The 16,170-nt window shown below is 43.1% G+C and overlaps 1 protein-coding gene across 5 annotated transcripts in view; it reads right to left on the reverse strand.

The window, feature by feature from the left end:
- Dll (homeotic protein distal-less) overlaps positions 1–2,847 on the reverse strand; it is a 113,760-nt gene extending 110,913 nt beyond the window's left edge. For 2 of the 5 annotated variants that reach the window (XM_076622939.1, XM_076622937.1), the window contains exon 1: positions 1,014–2,847. In XM_076622939.1, coding sequence (XP_076479054.1) covers positions 1,014–1,497 — 484 coding nt within the window. In that variant the 5' untranslated portion in view covers positions 1,498–2,847. Of the gene's footprint in view, positions 1–998 lie in introns of all 5 variants that reach the window. The other 3 variants (XM_076622938.1, XM_033349594.2, XM_033349604.2) reach the window with 3 other exon arrangements.
- Positions 2,848–16,170: the final 13,323 nt, after the last annotated feature.

Below are 16,170 nucleotides of genomic sequence, written 5' to 3' on the forward strand. Positions count from 1 at the left end.
GGGGGCTTTTTGTTTCGTTCGTTAGCCGCTTTGCGGGACTTTTTCGGATCCCAAGAGGATTCTCTTTCCTAGTCGTATATCTTATTCCGTTTCTCGGCGTTATTGTGCCTACCCAGGCCGTCGACCGATCCACTACCTGCTACTCTAGATTCTCTCTTCCGTTTTCGTTTCTTTTTTCGTCGAGCGCCTACCTCGCCAGATGCGAAATCAACGAAAGAAGTTTACGATTTTGACTTGGCGTCCGATCGCCACGCGAACGCGCAACCGTAATGTATTTCCAACTATCTGACCTCCCACATGTGAAACGTTTCAGGATTAGATAATGGAACTACCAATTTGTGTTAAAAATATCGCAACATCGCTTCTATGTACTTATCGACGAATTATGCGTGGAATTGTAACGAGTATTCGGTTGAAATACGTTACGAGTGTAATGCGTTTTAAGTAGAATTCTACCGCCGGGATCAGACATCCGACTCTTGGGAAATTTAAAAGCATCGTTATCAGAAAAAGTATCACAATCGAATATAGTAATAGCGATAATTATACGTCTGATAACGATTCTTTAGGGTATTTCTAGTTGATATGGTTTATGAAAATATTCTATTACTTAAAAAACTTTATATTCTAATCTATGCTAATTGCTACTTGCTTTGAAAGACTCACAGCGAATCTATCAATTTAAACTGTTCGACAGTATGGTTATTAGAAAATAGTATAGTAAGCTTCGCTGTAAACTTTCCAACTGCTCTCCGTTCCAAGGAATTACTCATAGAAAATCCCTCTTATACACACTTTAAGCTTTTAAGTCAGCTACTTTGGTAACTTTTAAGATCAGCCGCAAACAAGATTAGAGAAAAGATTCGCTGGATTGTCAACGTACAACCATCGCCGTCTTCGTCATAGATCGGCTCCGATTTCCAAGGAACGAGGAGCACAGAATTAAGTTAACTATCTTTATTCTAATAGTAGGAATAAAAAAGGCTGCGAATACATACAGTTAGGGTACTCACCGTCCTTGGGCGGTGAGGGGCACTGGGGCGCGTACGATCCCAGGTGATATCCATAGGCGTTATGCTGGTGCATGGGCGCGAACGGATATCCGGCTAGCGCGGACCTAGGACTGGGGAATCCTGCATCCGCGTGTTGCTGGTTCCCACTGCCTGGTCCGGATGTTTGGTGACTTAGCGCGCCGACTTGATGCGGGAATTGATGAGCACCAGGCACATTGTGTCCTCCGGGATAACCACCACGTAGACTGGCGGGATTATACAGATTATTATGTTGCAATTCGATGAATGCCGATTTTCCACTTTGTGAGACGGGCGTGCTCGATGTTGTACTATCGCCACCGTTTCCACCGGGTGGTCCAGGTGTCACCGAGCCCAATCCCGTGTGATGAAGATGCTGTTCCATGTCGGAACCACCGCCTCCAGCACCTGCACCACCGCCACCGCCACCACCGCCGCCTCCAGACGGTCCACCGCCTCCCGACATACTATTCGGGGTCGGGGTACTAGACGGACAGGGGTCGCCCGCCCCGAATGGGCTCCCCAGGTCCGTGAAGTTGAGCGTCGTCGTGCTGCCCGGACGCTCCACCTTAGTCGCGACGTCGATGCCGCCGCCACAGCCTACGGTTCTCGCGGACAAACTCGCCGACGACGTCGTCGCCGCCGCCGTCGCGCGAACGCCGTACGGGGCCCGAATCTTGGGGCCTCTGTTTCACGTTTCACGACTGGTCACTATCGATTAATGGATCGCTTATCGGTACAATGTTAATTCCCTATAAACAGGCGACATTTGGATATTCCTCATTTACTTCGTTCCAGATCGCGGACGGTTTTAATGGCTTTGTCGGTGTTGCTATATTCGATAGATTTATGAGGCGATGATTGATGAGGACTGTTCAAAGGAGTTGATTTACGTGATCTCTTCGCTGCCACTTTAGAACGAACTGTAGTATGATGTTCGAATTGTCACTAGATTTAGTTAATTGTTTCTCTCACGTGTTCACAAATACACTAGTTTCGTAATTCTCCGCCAAGTAGTCTGTAGTAGCTCGGTTACAGTTAGATCACTAAGCACTTCACCCGCGTAGCCTTTACGGAACTGAATCCAATTTCATGGATCGTATATTCGAGAAGATGCACCAAAGTCATGCACAGGTAGTTTTGCAAGGGTCAGCCCGATCTACGGTAACGTTCTCCGTGATCGAGTAAACTGCCCATCGGAGTAATGGTTCTTTGCACTGCGACGGAGCGGGCGCTTCACGTTCTTGGTGCCGTCGATCACTGTTCCAACAATCGTCACTGTTAATCACGTTCCGATCGTGCACCACCGCGAGGATAGTCACGATACCGGGCCGAAATCCGTGGTATACGATCGTCCTGGGTATTTGGAGCCACACTTGGGATATCGCACGATCCACGGTTTGGAAATTTGGTCTAGCTTCTCCGACGGAGATCCGGTAATCTGTCGGTCGAAACTGTGGTCCTAGCGTGACAGTACACTCGCGCGAACTGCGTGATTTAATTGTACGTCGCCGATGACACAGAGGCGTGCGCGCGCGCGCACGCTCGCTCTCGTTCAGCGGCAACCAGCAAGTGCTTTTTCCACACGCGCGTATGCCGTGATTATTCGACGCCGATGAGCATCGTGGCTCGGCCGACGTGGTTGTCGACGAGAGAAAACGGTCACGACGATTCGCCGATCACCGTAGGCAAGAAGAAGAAGAAGAAGAAGAAGACGACGACGACCGACGAAGAAGAGAGAAAAGCACACACGCGCGCCTGGCCCAGTAACTGCAGTGCACACCGCGCGGCGCGGACCGGTATAATGATACATAATGAAGCCGAAGCCTCTCCCCGGAGCCCGATGCGCCGTTTCCGAAAGTCGCCGCGGTGGCGCCACTCAAGGCCACACCCACGTTGGCCGTTAGCGCGCTACGCGATTGGCCGTTCCACCATTCCCCCACTTTGCGTCTGTGACGTCTAGCCGATCGATTGGCTGTACGGAGGCCATTATGGTGTCCGTGTAGGAGTTGACGAAATCGGGCCATGCCCACGGTTTACCGACACCCTCGGGGCACCTTCGCTCGTGGAGGTGTTTTCTCTACCTGTCCGGGGACCCTTTTCGTTCGTAGTGCGCGTACGACGCTGCCACTACTCCTGACAGACTCTGTCGGGGGTATAGCTCCGGTAAAGAAAGCCAGAGACCACGCTCGACCAGCGACGCTTGTATGCATGGAGCGGCGAGTTTCGGGCCGCCGCCGCCGCCGCCGCCGCCGCCAACGACGACAAGAGACTCCCCCGTTCCCCTATCTACCGCCAATTCGATGGGAATCGAGGGTTGAGGGTGACGCTGACATCTGGGACGCGAGTGAATTTCCCTTGCCGAAAGATTGGACGTAGTTTCTGTTTCGCTGCTTCGAATTCGAGTATCTAGTGAAGACTATTCTTCAGCCATTTTTGCGCTATCTATCGTAGAATAATTCGAAAATGATACGATTTGGCTTTTCGAAGTAATCGAACAGGTTATTTATTATTGATATTCGCGATCAAAATTAGAATATACGATATCGCCTATTTCGGATCATGTAGATTGTTTTCTTACGATTTTACGGCTTTTGAGATTACATCTAGACGAAGAACTCGCGAAGATGCATCAAAAAACAGTCGGACGTCAACGTGACAGTTTGGCAACAGACGTTCTTGGCCCCGCCCATTAGCCCACCGCGAAAGGAGTGGACCGGCGACGGAGGTGGAATACCTAGGACGACACGTTTTTCCGTTCTCGTGTACACGCAACTCGATTGCTAATTACTCGGTTCCATTTTTCGAGTGAGGCCTTCTACTGAACACATTCGACACTGCAATTTTTCATTAAGGTCGTACACACACGAAGTTTCCTCGAATGGTCATCCACTACGTCGCAGACCCAGACTGATATCGTAACAAATTTTTCTATCTTCTCAAAATAACGTTTTCCTCGCTTCTTTCGCTTGTCTAATATTTTTTTAAAATTGCACAAAACTTTAGAGTTAGAACGTATACGCTGAAGACTGCACGCCGCGAAAAGGCACGGGAACAACGCGTCGAGCCGTGTGACCTAAATTTTCCTCAAAAGATGCTAATCTGGCTGCGGTGGTCGCATTATAGGTAATAGAATTTTTTATCGGAACAATTTCTCGCCGGCTATACAGCAGTTGGTAGCACGGACGCGGAGTAGAAAAAAATTCAGCCAGTGAGCAAATTTCGTAACGCGCTTGGTCTTTTTGCTGATCGTATCTGCGCGAATGCAGCACGGTAGACAGGTGAAGGCGCGGAAAAGGATCAGATCCCATTCGCGGATAATCCGAAGCGTGGTTGTTCGCCCACGAACAACCTTTGTCTCCTTCTTCTGCCCATGCAATTAATTAGTATGCGAATAATCTTCTTTCACCTGCAATTTCGCGACCATATTGGAGAATCGACACGAGTTTTGTCGAAATTGATCAAAGGGTTGATACGGTAGAACTTTGGCTATCGGAATATCGATTAAGAGAATAATCGATTAACTAAAACGTTCAGCAGTGGTAAATTTGGAAATGATTTCTTCCAAGAAAGATTGAAAAACAAGAACAGAAACGTAACGAGATTTGGTTGCTATTTTTCTTTTCTTTTTTTTTTTTTTTTTTGCATATTCTTATTCGAAAATGCTATTATCGTAAAGTAGCTGACATTTTTGTTCAGAAGCTCTTGTTCTTGTTTGATATTAATATTTCTAAAATAGTCTAGAATGAATGATTGTTTCTCGTATGAAAACAAAGTGATTCCATTTGATGCATCTCATTCAATCAATGTTTCACTGTATTTCGCAAGCTTTTCACGCATCAAAAATACTACCATAAATCATCAGGTCACGCTTTATCACTCAAATCCCGATATCTTATGAAACGTGTTCGTGTCGTCTTGAAATATCTAGTGAACGACCACAGTGTTACGTGATTGCGACTGGGATGCGCGTTATTGGCGCCCGTTACGGGGCAGGATTAAAGCTGACAAAATCAGGACGACAGCAAACGTCTAATTAAGTCGAAAGTCTTCGAGCGGCTGGGAAACGACACGTTCCACGCCAGCCAGTCCCTTATCTGATCGTTCCTAATCGTCTTCCCAGAATTGACGTTATTTTTTTCATCCGCCCCCGTCGGCAATTTTTTTTCCATCCTCACGTTTCCAGAAAACCATTGTTTCCTACATAAGCTTTAACTATGAATGACTCTGGTAAATTTACCCAACCACGTAATCGACTGATCGTAATTTTAATTATGCACAAGTAAGATATATCATCGTTATACGTACCTATAGTGATATTATAGGGATGAAAGAACGAGAAAGAAGGAATTAGAATCGGGAGCAAAAATAAAATAGTGTATTTGATAGGTAATGCCACCATGACAGCTAACACGAGGACATTTCTTCGATCGAATGATAATTACACCTAATCAGCATCGCTGGGCACAATTACCGACTATACAGCGTGTATCTATCGTCTGCAATGATACTAGTTGCCGGATAATATCCCGTTCATTAACATTGCATCACGTTCCAACGGCGCACACCTACTCGATGCTTCAATTACACGAATATTTATTCTTGATGCGATTGCCTGGACGACGTGAGATTAATTACACAATAACCTATCGAGATAGAAAACTATGGAAGAACTAATTTCCGCGTAAACAGCGCCGTATAAATTGTACGACGATAATGTAGTAAGAAGAACGAATACTTGGGGGTGGTGGAAATTGGATATTTTTCGCCTCGCTTAAAAAAAACTCATAGAGAACGTAAAAATATAAAGTTCTTAGTAAAGAAATATATTATGTTCGTTTATTGGAAATCTGCAAGTTCGTGCTCTGGGGATAGCGAGTCATCTTCAAAATAATTCGAAGAAACTGTGCACCTGAACAAATCGCGGAATCGAAGAAAACCAAAACAACTATCGCAAGATCGTACTATATCAGAATGGCAACTACACATTGACTTTAATAATACACATACTGCTTTTAATAACCAATTAAAAGGAGATAAAAGAACAGTTCATAAAGGATAAATGCGTAGTTCCAGTTCTAGTATGTAATTATAATTTTAATAATTTTCCACGTATTCGTGAAGCTTGATATTTATTACTACAAGTGGATTAAGAACATTTTCCAATTCCGAGCATCGCCGAAAATGACCACTCTCAAACTCTCAACCGTTCTGTCTGATCCAAGCAAAAGAGAGTAAACGACGTTGGAGGAGGATTTTTAACCAGTAGGTCAAAGGCTCGAGGATAACCAGTGTTCGTTTAAAGGATCCGTTTCACCCATCGATGGTTATAACCGGATGCAAAAATAACCATCGAAGTGCCGGCGGTGGAGTACTTAAAATCGAATTTTTCTACGTCTCCCGAAGAAAATCACTTCCCTCTTGGTAATGCAGGGGTACCGATGCGCCCTCAGGTACGGTACTAGGCCAAAAGAGCGTGGCACGCTCTTACAGCGCGAAATTACATTGGGGGGCTAATTGCACGGCGGCGGTAGCGCAAACACGTGTCATCAGTTGACCACCACCACCAACACCAACACCAACAACACAACGAACCACCACACACTATCATGGTTCGGCATGGCCATCACCATGCAATACCCATGGTGGGTAGCTGCGCGGTCGGTTGTGTACGGTGAATTACGTAATTGAGGTAAATGGCGGCTATCCAGAGTGCGGGGAACTGTGCTAAATAAAATGCCATTCAATTAGGCGACGAGAGGACCCGTGTCGACGTTCCTGCTTCAGCGTTGACTGCCTCCGACTGTGACGAGCCACCGCGCAACTTTCCTAAAGCCGATAGATTCTCCAACCGAAACTTTCTACTTTAAAAGGACCCAGCGATGGTAAGAATCGACGGATAATTGGGCAGACGTAATCAGCACGCCTTGTTGCTTCTCTTTCGAATATATCGGTGAACCTTAGGATTGCTGGTTGTCGTAGAATGTTGAAATGTTTGGGCAAAGTCGAATATGGTAAGTCAGATGGAGTTTCGTTCGGTGATTTTGTAGATTCCTATTTGTTTAAGTGGAGAGAAAGGATTTTCAGTGATCCAATAAATATTCGTGTGAGATGTTTCAATGATTATGAATAAGAGGGACGAAGGTTCGTGATGATGAAAAGTATGTTGATTATGGTGGATAATCAGGCAGATTTATTTAGCAAATTTTGTCTTTGAAATGTCTAGTTCTCATTGGGAAACTGAAGCAATAGCGTAATTTTACAAGCTTTCAGTATCAGTAGATTTTCTCGTATAAGAGTAACAAGTTCGAAGCAGATAAAGTTTGCAGGTGAATTTTACAAATTACAAGCTGCGATAATTAATTGTTATATTCGGCGTAAAATTGTAAGATTACAGGAACCGTTTGTGCAAGTCAAATCCGCAACTTCAAATTTATCATCTCTCAATCGATTAATGCCATTACAATTAGTAAATTATCGTGCAAGAAAACGTTAACAGAACTTGAAACTACATTGAGGTACATGAATAAAGTCGAACATGAGGATCTTTAAAATCTTTCGTTCAAGCAATTTTCCAAGCTTTTAATTTCAATTCCAAGTTTCAGTGGAGAGAAAGGTATCTGAATGCTTCGACGAATTTGCGCGTGAAACGTTTCAAAATTTCTACTTGCTTAAATGGAACGACCGAGGGATGGAGCGAAAAAAATCGACGGCTAGATAGACGATGCTCCATTCAGCGATTTCTTAACACACCTTCCTTTTTTTATGGACCAATTTCGCGATTCTATGCTACGAGAGGGGAAAACAGAGAAGCAGAGAGCCGTTCTCCGAGTGGAAAGTAGAATATAAACAGTGGCGGCGTGGAAACTCGTGCACGAAAATTACACGGCGAAGTGGCGGTTTTATTCTACTCACGGTTCTCGTTTCCCCGGCCAAATCAAAACGACGTAAAAATATTTCTAAATTACAGCGCGAAGTAACACTTTTATCGCCCCGGTGTAATTGCGCTCGCATCTCGCAAAACGAGAACTTTCTCTTGCCTCTACTTTCGCAGTTTCCGCGATCGCCACTTTTCCATTCCTTCTCATTTCCATTCCTGCCGATGATACAACGATCCTGTAACCCGATCGTACAAAAACAAATTTTATAACGTGTCTTTAGACGTCGTCGAATTAACCAGATGAAATCATCCCCCTATTATTGCTACGTTGGTAGGAAGTATGATATAGAAGATAATGTATTAATCCTAAAAGGATGATCAAGAATAATAATGTCAAGAATTTCAGGGAAGCAATTTTTTTTGTACTTTGCGATTTTTCCACCAGCATTCTCGCTATCTAATATTTCGAAGTTTAATTAACACATTAAAGTTATCAAATAAGAAGAAAATGAGATTATGAGAGAACATCACAAAAGATTCGTGCATAAAATTAAGTACGAAGGATACTAATTATAGGATATTAAAGAAAATGAAGTTTTAATGAGTTTAAGAACTCGAGCGAACAAAAACTATCTTAAAGGAATGGGAAAAAATTGTTCTGCCATTTCGAAAAAAAATCAAACTGGTTTTAAATCGTAAAATACAATGAAGAAAGAAGAAAAATTAGATTAATAACTAAAAATGAAAGAATAAGAAATTAAATGAATCTTTAACATCTTTTACTCGAATCCATAAATATGAAAAATTTCCAAATTCTCTAGTCTCGTCTCAGAACAAGATCTTTCTACAATCGCGATTACAAGGGTACGAGCAAACTTCCATCCGATGGCAGATCTCAGAGCACTCCTCGACGCCCGAAGCAGTGACAAGCTCCGATCATAATTTTCGTTCTTTACTGCCAGGCAGTAAAAACCCGGACGAGTATGGGTGGGCGTTGCCCGCAAACATTGCGTTTGACCGTATTCTACGCGGTATTACCCCGTCCAAAATCGTTTCCTATATTTAGCCACGGACCATGTCCCACCCCCACTTTCCACACACTTCAAACACCGTTCCACGCTTATGAAACTATCGCTGAAATTTATTAAACCACTGAAAAACTCTTTTCTCCATTCAAATAACACGCTATCGAATCTATCTCATAAGAATCTGTCTCATAAGATCGCTGTGAAACAAATTCATTCTATTTTGGAATGCATACACATGCAGTGTCTTATATTACACGTCAGTTTATTTATATTATACGTCATTCTTATTTCTGTCTACTCTTTAACAAATTTTCTGCCGCAAAATTAAGGCATACTAGAAATTTTCGAAAATGCACTATCTTCACAATTCATCTATATTCAATCTATATTTCATAATTCATCTAAGTAAGTCGATCTTCGCTCGCAATCGGTGCTCCAAACCGCTCGACCCTCAGTCAGACGACGGAAGAATTCTCACTTCCACAGTGCCACTTATGAAACCACCTCAAACATCGACAAACCAAATCTATCTCGCATCGCAATCTCTCGTTAAAACAAGTTTATCCTACTTCGAATCGCAGAGAAAAATATTTACACACACATTCGTGCGCGCGTGTATTATTTTTTCCCGAACGCGGCTACCTGGTGCATGCAGGCGTACAGACGTATGCGGGTATGAAATTATAGATCAGGTGCACCAGATCGCTGGAACATCCGGCTCATTAGAATTTCAGTTTCGTTTAACTTGACGAGGTGTACGCAGCTTTGTGGATCTCGGGCCGAGAAATACAAAAAAAGCCGCGCTTTTAAGGAGCACGCACGCCGCGGGGTGAACTCAAACGTCGGTGTCGAGCGAATCGTCTCGTCGATGTTCGATGAACCGAACAGTCGTCACGCGAATGAACTCGAAACTCGCCGATTGAAATTCATTTCCACGGTGACTCGGGGTTAAAGAGCTGCTTGCAGATTTGCGGAATCAGAAAGGGGATGGAACAAAGGGATGTTTGGGTGAGTCTACTGAGAGGAGGGGAAAGGGGGAGGAAATAACGAGCTCGTGGAGGGATGTTAGCCAAGGGAAGGGATGAAAACGTGGATTCGTCTTGGAGAAATGAATGGCGCACTTGTGACGAGAATGTCGATGAGAGTCGAAGATTCATTGAGCTCGTAGAATCTCTAGAGAACGTATATATATGTTCTACTTTATTTATAGAAAATATAAGAATCTTATACATACGAGGGATTTATTGCAAGAAAATTATTTAATAAGCTCGAAATTACGGAATAATTTGTAATTTACAACATGTCGATAAATATCTTGGGATTAAAATAATGTAGAATCTGATGAGTAACGTCGTCAGAACGACGCAGAAAAGCGAAGGACGAATCCTAAATTGAATGTTTCTCGTTCACCTCGCTATACAGGTTTTTAATGATCGGCCTAGAAAATCGATCCGATTGGAGATTAACCGACATTTCCCACGTTAGATTCGATCGAGGAAAAAGAAGCAACATCCGCCGGCACCTGTAACCTCTCATTGAAAGGATGTTTCTTGGCTGAGGAACGAACCACACCCTTTACGGTGGCGTTCCTTCATCCCCATTCTAGGCGATCGTCACTTTCTCTGACGTAGCCGATGAAACGCGGCGTCCTTTTGTTTCTACCGTCCATTCACCTAAACTGGCAACCACCTCGAGGATCGCCGTTTATTCTCTCCTTTTTCCACGTATCTGGAAGAAGAAGAGGAAAAAAGGAGAAAAATAGAATAACGCGGCGGTATCGAAGGCAAGACTCAAGGAAAAAAGGACAAATGGAATGGAAGGGTAGGAGACAGAGTAGGAAACGGGCCAGTATAATTACAGGGACGATCTTGGCTAAGCTGGATGAGTGACAGTGGAGATCGTCTTTCTCAATCTAGCGGCCCTTCCGTAGAGGAAGTGACATTCTAAAATTAACCTGAAAAATAGTATTTCTCTGTAATATGATTTATTGTAGCTTTTCGAAATGTTGTTAGCTCGTACACTGTAAATTATTTAAAAATTCAGTTACAGACGTACAGATTCTTCTGTCTTTTGGTATAATAACTTTGAATAAATAACCAGATAGAGAAATTTTAGGAATCACTCACTCGTATAATTGGTAAAAAAATTTAAATAAGGTTCTTTATATCCAGTTAAGGAAGGGTAGCTTTATGAGCATAAAAGGCAAGTGAAACTATTATGTTATAAGTGCATTTTACAGTCTACCTTTGCTAAATTCAATATTACAATGAACTAATGTATTAGTGTTCCTATCCTGCGCTACCATCCCAAATATCGATAATGGAACAAAGGATCTCGAATAATTTATGTAAAGTTGTTCAACGTTTTATAGCATTCATTTCTTTGAAGCCACGAAGAGTGACTTTATGACCGCAATACATCAATGTAATTATAAATTAATTAAACATATTAACGTCTCTATTCTTTGCTACTATCCTGCCAATCGATATTCGAGCAGAAAGACTTGGAATAATTTGCGAAAAATTGTTTAAATTTTCAATATCGCCTATTTCCCTGAACCGATGAAGAAAGGGGATGATGACTTTGCGGTTGTGAATCACCAGCATAATCATGGAAAATTAACTGACAAATTTATCAATAGAATCAAGTCCATATTATCAATCAGTAAAGTCAAGCGATACAAATTAGAATAATTTAAAGAAATTGTTTGAATATTTGATATCGACCGCTTCCCTGAATTCAAGAAAGGGGGTGGCTTTGTAACCGTAAATCTTTGTGTTAGCATAACCGTGAAGTAATTAAAAATCAACCTACAAATTTATCAGCTTCATATTACCAAACAATAAAATCAAGTAAAAAGAATTGGAATAATTCACGAAAAGTTGTTGAAACTTTGGATATGATCCATTTTCTCGACTCCGTAAGACGGGAGAAGGGTGGTTCCATGGCCGCGTACAAAAGCGGGAAGACAATGAAAGGCGGAAAAAGGGCGCGCGCGAGGAAAAGAGAAGGCTCCAAGGGAGAGTGTATCGAGAGAGAACGTCAGCTGGCCGCGTTCTCGCGTGACGACTCTCCGAACCGTTGGCTCGGCTCCCTTCGTCGCCGAGGAAGAACCCGCCTCGTGTATCTCTGTCCTTCATTACTATTCCATGTGTCATGGTGGAGAAGTGCACGCTCCCTGAGCGTATACGAACAAGCAACAACAACACGGAAAACTGGCCAACAATCAGGTCGTGTGCGTGCCTAAGCCCGTGCGTGCACGCGCTCGCGCACGACCGAGTCTCTAGTCTCTTCGTCGTGTTCGTTCCCTTTTCCAGGAGAACCGCACGGGTTGTTCTCGCAATGTGCGTGTTTAAGAGAGAGAGCTGTGGCTCTAGCCACGCTAGCCCGCAGCGTTCGATGTCAACTCGTTGCCATGCATCTGCCTAACCGGCCTTCGGCTGTCACGCCATCACCGTGGAGCCGCATGATCTCGACGTGTTGCCCTTGTTCAGCCCTGGTTTCGAACTGGTATCGTTGCGCTGAGATCACGAGATCGATGGCGCGAACGTTTGCCGATCCTGGGTGTTGCTGGTTCGTGTGTAAGTTCTACTTCAGCTTAGATAGTGTTGAATTGGATGAAATTTGTTCTAGAAAAGATACCATGGATTGTATTTCAGATCCACATATCGATTGACCTAAGATTGATTTCCAGAAAATGAAATCCCAAGGAAGAGAGTAAATGCTATTGAATTGGATGAAACTTGATTTATGGAAAATACAACAAAATGCGTTTCGGTATCTGAGATTAACTGCCATAAAGTGAAGTATGTAGAAATATACAATACCAGAGAAGAGGATATTCATTTTTATATATTTCATGGGGTTTTCCGATTCGACAAAATTCTACGTTATGAAATTCTGTTACACATAGGTATATAGCTGTCGAAACCAATAAGGATATAAGATGTTTTCAATGGGAATGATTTTTCGACGTTTTACCAGCATCGTAGTCGGATGTTTTAGGAACCAAACGACACATACGATCGATATGCGCGCAATATATTTTAATTCAACTTACATCGCATACAACGTATTCAGCGTACTTAACACACCTCATATATTCAATGCACATAATCTATTTAAAATTCTAACTAAATCCAACCAGTATTTAACACAGTTAAATTATGTCATAAACAATGAAAAATTCACTGCTACTGTAACAACCAGTTTGATAGCTTTCGACTAAAGATCTTCGAGTAAAATATTTTCAAGAGAATAACTTCAATGTCAGTATGTGCGAAGTAGCGTAAAAGAAGCAACAGTTAGCAGAGTATGAAGTCATCCCATCAGGTGGTCCAAGATCGTTGCACGGTACCGTTGATTGGCACGCAGCAGCAAGTGTAGAGAATCGCTGCAGGCAAAAGGGAAAGAAGCGCGAAGAATCGTCGCGAGGGGAACGTCGAGGGTAAAAGGAACTGCGTGGAGGGTTAATCCTGCTGGACCCTAACCATAGAATCTCTGTAGCATTTCTCTCTTTCCCTTTTCTCCTATAACATAATTGGCCCCTACGCGATCTCTAGTCTGGTGCCAGAAGGGATTTCTAGGAGTTGACTCGGACTGGTCCAATCGCACCTCCCGTTTATATTCCACCGACGAACCTTTGGGCTCCCATATTTATCGGTGATCCAATAAAAGTCAAATTCGATAGCTTCGATCGTTTCAAAACACGATTGTATTAACAATTCGATGATTTAATGATCGTGAGAAACAGTAAATGGATTTTGAAAACAGTAGCGCGTGAATTTTACGATCTTACCTCGATAAAAATGAAGAAGGATGCTCATTAGTGTCGAGAATGGAATAGTATCTTATCTCGATAAAAATGAGGATGAACAGTGGCGCGTGAATTTCGTAGCCGGTTCATTCTATTTTTAAAATATAGACGAACGTTCACTAGCGTCGCGCGTATGACAGAATCGCGCGAATTTTACAAAAGATTCGTTTTATAATCTTACGTTGAGCAAAAGTGCAAAAGAATACATTCACTGCTGTCGCGAATACGACAGTAACGCGTGAATATTGTAGACGATTCATTTTACAATCTTATCTCGATAAAAATGCAGGGTGATGTTCATCAGTATCGCGGATACTCGTTGGAACAGATCGATGGAACGATAAATTATTTCAGGTAGAGGTATATAAATCGTATCGAACGATAGTCTTCTGGTCGCGACCGAGAACAAAGGAGAATCAGTTCGGGAAAGGACAGAAACAGAGCCGATGAGAGGGTAGCCGAAATAATTAGCGGTAAGCATGAAGAAGGTCGGGCGGAAGGCCGTGTCCAGGAAGCGGCGTGGGGAGTCCTGTGATCTTTGGGAAGTCACGGGTCAGCTATGTGTGCTTTGGCTCGTTTTTGCTGGCGAATATTACCGCGAGCAATTAGCCGAGGCTCATTAGTTACTGTCCAATCAATCAAACGGACGGACGGAAGGAAGACACTTCCTTGTAAAATTGTTACATGGAAGTGGGAGTCGCGACAGAGACCGGTTTCCTGGAAACTTAAATCTTTCTTTCCCCATCTATGCTCGTATCGCTCATCCTTCATTTATTTCTGAAATGAGGAAGAGCTTTATTCAAGAAGATAACCATCGATGTAAATGAATATTATTTCCAATATCTCCATTAATTTCGCTTGCTCGTTGATGGTTCTCAGAAATCGAATTAAAAGGAATACATATATCGAAGGCAAGAGGCAATATCGCGGCGCGAACGGCGTAGCATCCATCTTCCTCAAGATCCACCGGTTGACCCTTTCCACGGGAGTTTAAACGAAAGCCAGGCAATCTGCCGGCTGGTTGGATCCCGCAGGTTCATTAGTCAACAGACTAAACACTGTTGCCCCATGCCGCTAAGTAAGCTGTAAAGCCTGAACTATCAGGCACCGGCAAAAGGACCAAGCACATCTCGGTGAGGATGAACTCGATTGATCGTCGCCGGATGATCGCGCAGAAATCGCTGTCACGTGGCTGTTAGATTCTTTCCAGCAGCTGGTCGTACCCTTAATGGGCCACTTAAAAGTCGATTAATTACAACCAGAGTAGGTTACCTTCTTCGGCTAGTCCATTTTTACTTCCTGCCCTTATCCTGAAAACTACATGAATCCAACGCGCTTCATGTCTCACTCATAGGTTCATCTAATTAAAGTGATATTAAGGATCAAGATAAATTAGACTTAAGTTAAGTGCAGTTTTACTCCTTTAGGGTTGGAATATCCAACGATTACACGTAATTGTAGCCTGTCTCTACGTCTTTCCAATTTAATACACTAACATATACATATAGGTATGTTCATTCTCTTAGAATTGATAGTGACAAACTTTTCCATCTAAGTAGTGTGTCCCTTAACATGCTGACTGTTGGTCAGATTTTCTATCTTGTCTATAGTGGCAAAGTATATCTTTCTTGCTACTGAAATTTCGTCTTCTTTCTCTAGGAGCGATACGTAAAGGCGTGAAAAACCCTGATGGTTTTAGAAAACACATTTTGGAACAAAAGGGTAAGGTGAAGGTTTAAGACGAAAACAGTCGATCTAACTGGAGTTTGGCAAATAGTATCTCGAAGTGCAAATACAAAAAGGTAGCACGTGGTTGGACACAACAGCTCCGGGGGACAGTGTACACGGTGGTGATGTGTGACGTAGTCTGACACGATGTCGGGGCATCGAGTCCCGCTCTGGTCAGAGCAGAGGTACATCGTGGTCGTACATGATGTATATGGTGCGCGGGAATAGGGGCGGGGCGGAGACAGATGGGCGTGCGGAGGATCCCTTTGAGGCTGCCGCATGCGGCGCCAGTGCCTCTGCCCTGGAAGTTCTTCTTTTACCTCTTGCTTCCATCGAAAACCTGCGGACGATGCTTCGAGGCCCGAGCAAGCTTCGAGCCTTTCCCTGGCGCCACTTGGAAACACCGTCGTCGTTGAAACCTTTCGGTGCAAGAATTCACACAGCTTAGATTTCGGTAGAAACGATTTCGTATGTATATATAGTAGCTACAAAATGTATTGCCATGTCGTTGTATTTATTTTATTTATTAGTGAAAATGAAATGCATAGAATTTGATAGAAAAACGTTTCGTTGGAAAATAATGGTGTATGCCAATACTTTATGTATTAAACCAAATATGTATTTTTAAACTAACAATGCCATGAAATGGATTAGCTTGACTTTCCCTCGATCCCCAGCTTTAGCAGT

Source organism: Bombus vancouverensis, chromosome 11 (genome assembly GCF_051014615.1).
Source record: "Bombus vancouverensis nearcticus chromosome 11, iyBomVanc1_principal, whole genome shotgun sequence".
NCBI lineage: Eukaryota > Metazoa > Arthropoda > Insecta > Hymenoptera > Apidae > Bombus > Bombus vancouverensis.